The sequence below is a fragment of the Orycteropus afer genome, unplaced genomic scaffold (assembly GCF_000298275.1).
Source record: "Orycteropus afer afer isolate SDZICR_OR568_19922 unplaced genomic scaffold, OryAfe1.0 scaffold00574, whole genome shotgun sequence".
Classification (NCBI taxonomy): Eukaryota; Metazoa; Chordata; class Mammalia; order Tubulidentata; family Orycteropodidae; genus Orycteropus; species Orycteropus afer.
The window spans coordinates 609,690-617,102 of NW_006922161.1; the positions used below are offsets into that span (position 1 = coordinate 609,690).

Here is a 7,413-nt window from a genome sequence, read left to right on the forward strand (position 1 = left end):
GACTAGTGTCCTTACGCAAAGGACGTATCTAGTCCAGCCGGCTCCAGTTCCTGAAACTCTCCTACTGTCGTGGTGGCGACTTCACTCGATCGGAATCCTCCTTTCCCGGCCAACGCACCAAATGTTGTACCCAGGTTATGAAGGAGATGCTCGGAGAGGAATATGCCAACACACGACAATGCAAATGCAATAGGAAAGTTTATTAGCTAACTTAAGTTAAGGTCTTTGCCCTTACCAGGTCAGTGGCTTAAGCAAAAGACCCTGTGCTCCGGTATTCTCACAAATTTATGGAACAATATGGGGAGGGGCAGCACCAGGGCAAGAGGATACAGATGATTGGTTGTTGCTAAGGGATTTAGGGCAGTGATCTAAGATGTTGGGAGACGTAAAGAAACCCCCCGCCTCCAAAGTTCACTTAGGAAAATATTATCTAGGGAGGATGCGGCTCAGGTATGTGGGAGACTTTCAGGAGTCGAGCAAATCTCTGATACGTGCTGAATCCGGATGGCTTTTGTGATGCGTGCTGAGTTCGGAGGAAGTTCCTTGATACTTGCTGAGACTGGAGGGCAGATAAAGGCCCTAAAGAGTCCAAAAGTTCTGTTAGTAATGCTGACACTAAAAGGTTTCTGGTTAAAGATTTTCCTGGAGGCTACTAGAGCTCTCAGACTCACACCAGTGTCATTATGTAGATGTCTACATATCAAGACAACCTTACATTCTTGCAAGAATCCCACGGGCTCCTCACGTATATGCAGCTTTGTGCGCAGCTAGAGTCAGTCTGCTAGTATTCTGTTAAGAACTTTTGTACATTCATAATGGATATTGGTTCAAGTTTTTGTTTTGTTTTGGTATCTTTGGTTTTGGTAAGTGAGAAACAGGGGCTCATAGAATGAGTTTGGAAGGACCCCTCCTCTTGTATTTTTTGGGAGAGTGTTGAAGCCATGGTGTCAATTTCTCACCATTTGGTAGAATCCACTGGGAGGTCACCTGGGCTTGGGCTTTATTTGGGTAGGTCTTCCCCTGCTGGACCGGTCTCTGCAGCTGTTGCAGGTCCATCCCGATGGTCCCTTTCTCTCTCGTCAAGTAATTTGCATCTTCCCTGTCATTTCCTCATCTCATCCAGGCTCTGTCATTTGTTAGCACACACTTGTCCATTCCATTCCCTTATGGTCCAGATAGGATGCTCATGAGAATTAGGGCCAAGTGGGTAGATTCCAAAAACCACCAAACCCACTGCCATTGAGTTGATTTGAACTCACAGTGACCCCCACTGGGTCTCCAAGGCCGTCAATCTCTGAAAGTAGATTGCCTCATCTTCCTCTCATGGAGCAGCTGGTGGGTTTGAACCACCAACCTTCTGGTTAGCAGCCAAATGCCTTACCCACTACACCACCAGTGCTTCTTTTAATAGGGTAGATAGACAATCTATATGCATATGTTTTCATAGAGGCAGAAACTGGAATGGGCTCACAGGATGGTGGGGAATGGAGTGTATCTTCAAGGTTCATCCGTGTTGCGTGTATGTGGATGGTGCTGTGCTGTATGGATGGGCCACGTTTCATTTCTCTGTTGTCAGTCGGTGGACACTTTTTCGCTGTTATGACTTGTGCTCCTACGAACATCCACATACCAGGTTCTGTATGGACATGCGTTTTCATTCTCTTGGGTGTGTCTGTATACACCTGGGAGTGGAATTGCGAGGTCACACGGTAACTCTGCCTGATTGATTGAGGAGCCCACTACTGCCAGAAGGGCAGCGGGCTTGGCTTGCTTCACAGCCCCTATATATGAAGCCTTGTGGCTGACTTTGCTTCAAGCCATCCCATGGGCCTGCAGTGGGGCTCACTGTGGGTTGGAATTGCATTTCCCTAAAGAATAGAAAATTTTCAAAACTGCTGAAAGATAACGTTTAGACCAAAAGTACAATCATGGCTGTCACACAGACGTAAAACGAGCCCACGTCAAAGGCTAAAGCCATTAAGGAATGCAAACTAGGGCAGGACCCTGTGATCTGAGCTGCCCCAACGCTTCAAGTAGGGAACAAGAGGCCATGGCTTTCCGCCTGTCCTCAGCTGGGAACCCAGAAGAAACCCACTCACGTGTGCTTAAGCAAGTAAGGTGTGGGGTCCATGGAAGTGGCAACTCCAGACACAGCTGGATCCAGGTGACCACAGAGTGCTATCCGGCTCTGCCTCTCTCCAATCTCTCAGTGGACTGTGAGTGGCTGCACAGGGCTCACTGCCCACCTAGCTAGGTCACATGCCCATTCACATGGTGGGGACAGTGGGGTGTGACTGACAGCCCCTCCAGAGCCCCAATGGCCTCTGGGTCCCTGGAAGGTGCAGTGGGGACAATGAAGCCAGGGCGTTGAGTCAGGGGCAGGGCAAAGTGGCCCCATGGGGTAGTCAGCAAGCTTCCCTGAGGGAAAGGCCACCGGGGTGGCCACAGTGACGATGCTGGAGTTGCCAATGACCTACACCCACCCTTTACCATAACCAGCTGCTCCCACACCACAGAAGCTGGCTGGGTTTCCCCTGGAGGCCCTTCAATACCACCGTCCTGACAGGCAGTGGGCTCTGAGCAGGTGTGCAAGAAGGGACACCAGGTACTGCCATATCTGCAGCCACACAGGATGCCACACCTGCCTGGGTTCTGATAGGCTGAGAGCATGGGGCAGGGGAAGGAGGCCCTCCACCTTCATTCGATTGGCCACATGAGCCCTGCTTACCCTGGGGGCTCACTCTGGGGACGGGGAAACAGACACACATTTAAGAGGCTACCTTTGCAGGCCACGGCCTGGTTGGCCCCTTTCCAGCTCCCTGTGGCACAGTAGTGGGCAGCTTCAGGAGCCAGGCTTTGCCCACCCGAGGGACTGCCCTCTGGAGATGGCCAAGCACCAGGAGTCCTGCCTCGGCTGATACCTCGTCTTCTGGAGTCTTCTTCTAACTCCCTCATGCCTGCAGCCCTGGGAGGGCCCTTGGGCAGGCTATGAGTCTCAGAGGCTACCAGCCACCATGCCGTCCAGCAGAGGTGGGGGGCCAGGTTCTCAGTTCCAAAGGGGCAGGACCAGGGCGGTGGGCCCTCCTGCCTCAAGGGGCTCCCTGGGGCCAGGCAGCCTGGGTCTCTCTCAGGACCTGGCTCCTCCTCTCTTTAGTCTGACCCCTGCCCTGCCTCCTGCTGGCACCTACAGGAAGGCCTGTGGGGACTTCAAAGGGGATTGCGCTCCTCCCACAGCCTGCTAGGTTAGGGCTGCCCACCTCTTCTGTCCAGGAGAGCAGACCAAGTGGCCCTCAAGCCAAACACACTTGTTGGCTCACCACCCACGCGGCACAGAGGGCCCCCATGCACAGAGCTCCACAGGAGGCACTGGGAGCTGGGGGGAGCAGGGCCTGCTGCCAGGGGCTGGTGCCAGCGCCACCCCCTCTTGCACGCCCTCACTCTCTTCTCACTCACCCCCAACCCAAAGCCCAGCCCCCAGAGGGAAGCAACCTCCAAAATCAAGCCACCTCACCCCTCCTCGTGTTGCTCAGCCTGAAGGAATGGGGCTGGGGGGTCTCCCACCCTCAGGGCTGCGCTGGGTCTGAGCCAGCTGGGAGCTCCACAGCCCCAGACCAGGGCTCCTGTGGTCCCGGCCTGAGAGGACCCTGCCTCCTGCTCACCAGTCCTGCCCAGACAGGGAGGGAGGGGTGAAGGGAGGAAGAGGAAGCCCTTCAAAGGCCCAAGTCAAGGCCAAATCAAGGCCAGGAGGCCTCTGAAGTTCAGGACAGGCATCCGGAGACCAGAACAAGTGGGCGTGTGCAGCAGCCAGGCAGGAGCCACCTCTGTCAGCACCTCATCTGTTCACTGCAGGGGCCCCTCCCTTGTCCTGTGGAGACTGGGTCTGGGTACCGTGCTGGACCAGGCCCCGGCTCCACCCTGCCTCCACTGGGTAGCCTCTCCTACCTGCCTGCCTCCCACAGAGCCAAGAAGCGGTGGCAGCACCCAGCCTGTTCTTGTGCCCCAGCACCTCTCCTCTCCCCACCGTGGGGCCCTGCCTGCCAGGTTCAGCCACATACCCCTCCATGTGACTCCAGTCTGAGTGGGAGACCCAGGCCACCTGCTCAGGATAGCTCTGGTCATGTTGAAGCAGGGCCAAGGCCAAAGTGACCCCAGGGCTAGGGGCAGGGCTTGGGCTGCTGGGCCCAGTGGTCCAGGAAGGCAGTTACAGCTGGGGCTGTTCAAGGAAAGGGATCTGAGAGCTTGACTGAGAGCTGGGCAGGTTGGTGGTCCTTGGTCGGGGTATATTCTTAGGCAGAAAGTCCTGGGATGAATGGGTTGGCACCGCACAGCTGTCTCTCCCAAGTGTCACTCACTCAACCCCTACCACAGCCCACACCTTGCACCAAACACTGGCCTGAGTTACCAGTGGGCAAGCACCCGTTCCCAGGAGTATGTGGAGAGACAGGGATCCCAGCTGAAGCGGCCTCATCCTACCAGACCCTCCTCCCCAGCTGGGTCCGCCCCACTGCTCTTCGGAACTCCCTGTGGATTATGGGTCCTGGGTGGGGGAGGTCCTGAAGACTGGCCCGGGCCCTGGGAGGGGGCTCCACCCCATCTCCGAGCAGTTCTATGGTGGGGAGGTCCAAGGAAGGAAATCCTGGGCTCAGGCAGTGTGCCAAGACCTCTAACAGCTGCCTTGGGGGGCTGGGGCCACGGATGGACAGGCAGGGCCACCACTCCATGTGTGTGTGTGTGTGTGTGTGTGTGAAGGTGAGTGACACCGAGTGATATCGATGAGGACCATTCAAAGAACAAAAGGCTTTATTATACCAATTCCACACCAGTTTGGTGCAGGGTACAAGCCTGCAGCCCAGGCTTGTCCTGATCCTGGCCTGCTATTTGGTCCCTACCTGGCCTGAGTGCCAGGGTCCCCTGAGGAGTGTGCAGGTGTCCAGAGTGTGCCAGTGTATGGGGGGCTGTGGGCACCAAGGCCATGAAATAATGGGAGGTGAAGACAGGTAGGTGAGGATCCCGTCTGCCCTGCTCAAGAGCCACACGTGTCCACACAGTCCTCCCTGCTGTGGAACACGTGGTAGATGCTGGTGGGAGGAAACATGGTGACAGCCCCAAGCAGGGAGCCCACCTGGATAGCCACCCCTGCTGCCAACAGTGCCTGTTGGCCCCCGCCATGCAGCAGGGAGCTTGCCGCCACCTTCACGTAGGAGAACAAGCCCAGACACAGCACCCAGGATACCACCTGAGAGCAAGCATGGTGTCAGGCTGAGTGGGACGCCGGCCCCTCCCTCACTGCCACCCACCCTGCCCCAGTACTCACCACGAGGACTATTCCTGCAGAGGTGCCCACCAGGGGTGGGCAGGGGCTTAGGATCGCCAGGGCTACCAGGTAAGCCCCAAAGAGCACGCCCAGCAGAGAGAGACCAGCCAGGCCTGCCAAGGACCTGCAGGGAGCGGAGACTCAGGGCTGGCCTTGCAGGACCAACCCCCAACCGCACACTCCACCCGAGGGGTCTGGGGTCCCTTCGCACCTGCACAGCACGCCCATGGCCAAGAAGCAGGCAAGGGGGTTGGCGGCACTGCCCAGCACCACGGCCAGGTGGTACGTCAGGCGTCCGTAGGGCAGGCAGGAGAAGCTCTGCACGGCAGGCAGTACGCCGTTGGTCAGCGCGTTGGTGACCGTGAGCAGGCCCAGCAGACAGATGCCACGGGCTGACAGCAGCCTATGGGCCTCAGGCTCAGGGCTGGACATGGTGTCTGCCGCCTGGCTTGCTGGCTCCTGCAGGGGCAAGACCTCTTCTCCCTCCCCGTCCTCAGGACCAGCTTGTGGGGCCCCTGGGGGTACAGATGGTGGTGGCAGCAGGGACGGGGACAGCAGCAGGAGACCCTGGAAGGCAGCAGCTGAGGTGACCAGAAGGGCAGTCAGTGTCCAGAAGAAGGAGCTGGCGGAGAAGCGCTCCGGGAAGTAGTGGGGAAGCCCCAGGGTGCCGTTGGCGGTGGCTAGTGGGCACTCGAGGCGACCGACACCCTGCGCCAGGGCCAGCACGCAGGGCAGCAGGGCGCTGAAGCCCTGACCCAGGAAGAAAGACCGCAGGAAAAGAGGCGGTAGGTGGCTCAGGAAGGGCAGGAAAGTGACATTAGAGGCGCAGCAAGCTAGTGCCAGCAACAAAGTCAGAGTTAAGAAGGCCACCGAGCAGGGTTGCCCTGCCACAGAGGACACGTGGTGCCACAGAGGGGCCAGTAGGGCTGTACCCAGCACATTCAGCGCCTGCACCACCCGGATGGGGACTCGCTCCCCTTTGTTGGGGGCCAACCGCCGCCACAGCGTCACCACCAGCAGGCCCAGGTTCCCCAGCGCCACCAGCACAGAGAGGTAGGAGGGTAGGCTCCAACCTGCGGGGAAGGAAGGCTCATGAAGGGCCAGGTGACAGATGGGCCTGGAGCAGCCTGCCAGGCACACCGGGCCGCTTCCCCCGAGGCCCACTCACCTTCGGGGAGGTCCTTCACGACCAGGGGCAGCTCCACCCAGATCCCGTTGACGGCAGCCCAGGAGCCCATGCCAAAGAGTGCCACCAGGAGGTGGGCCAGCACCAGGTGGCCCAGTGAGGGCGCTGCCATTCGGCCCAAGGCTGGGCCCTCCGGGCAGGGCAGAGGTCCCAGCCAGCTCCTCGCAGGGACGGGCCTTCACTTCTGGGCGCTGAAGAATCGGACGCAGAACTGCAGTCAGAGAGGAGGTCAGCCTCCACGAGCAAAGGACTGCAAGAAGCCGAGGGCAGTGCAGACTAAGCCCGGGACCCGACACAGCAATGCCCGCAGGCGGAAAGACGGCGGGGCGCCAGCCTCCTACCCACCGAGGACCAGGGTCTGAGCTGCCGCCGGCGCCACCGCCCGTACTCCTAGACACCAGAAGAGGTCCCCCGGACGGCGGCCCCTCCCGCGCGCCACGCACAGCCGAGCGCTTCAGCGCCCACCTGTGGCCCAGGGGCTCCAGCGACACTCCAGAGGACAGAGGCAGAATTCGAGGGGCGTGGCTGTAGCGGCTCCGTCCCCTCGCCAGCGCCAGGTGCACCGGGGTCCCTGCGCCACGGGGTCCAGACGCTGCGCACCCCACCCAGCCGATGGCCTTTCCGCAGATATGCGAGAGGAGCTGCTGCCGACTCCGGGTCGCGGTTCCGGGACCGCGGGGCCGCGGGAAGCAGCGGGACCGCAGCGGTGGATTATTCAACTCATCGGAAGGGACTCCGGGAAGCCGCCGGCGTTCCGCCCCCCGCGTGGCCCAGGCGCCGGAAGTCCCGCCCCGGAAGTCGGGTGCCTGGGGCCCTGGCACCAGGAAGCGAGGGCTGGGCGATCCCGGTTGAGAAAGACTTTCCGTCTGGTTCTCCCTTCGCGGTCACCAGGGGCCCGCCAGCGGCGCAGTGA

The 7,413-nt window shown here is 59.4% G+C and overlaps 1 protein-coding gene across 1 annotated transcript; it reads right to left on the reverse strand.

Moving 5' to 3' along the window:
- Positions 1–5,023: 5,023 nt before the first annotated feature.
- On the reverse strand, positions 5,024–6,659 carry SLC52A2 (solute carrier family 52 member 2). Its single transcript, XM_007956107.2, has 4 exons — positions 6,483–6,659; positions 5,526–6,387; positions 5,315–5,438; positions 5,024–5,236 (listed from the first exon to the last, which is right to left on the reverse strand). The coding sequence occupies exons 1-4, from the start codon at positions 6,610–6,612 to the stop codon at positions 5,024–5,026; spliced, it is 1,329 nt and encodes a 442-aa protein (XP_007954298.1). The 5' UTR covers positions 6,613–6,659.
- Positions 6,660–7,413: the final 754 nt, after the last annotated feature.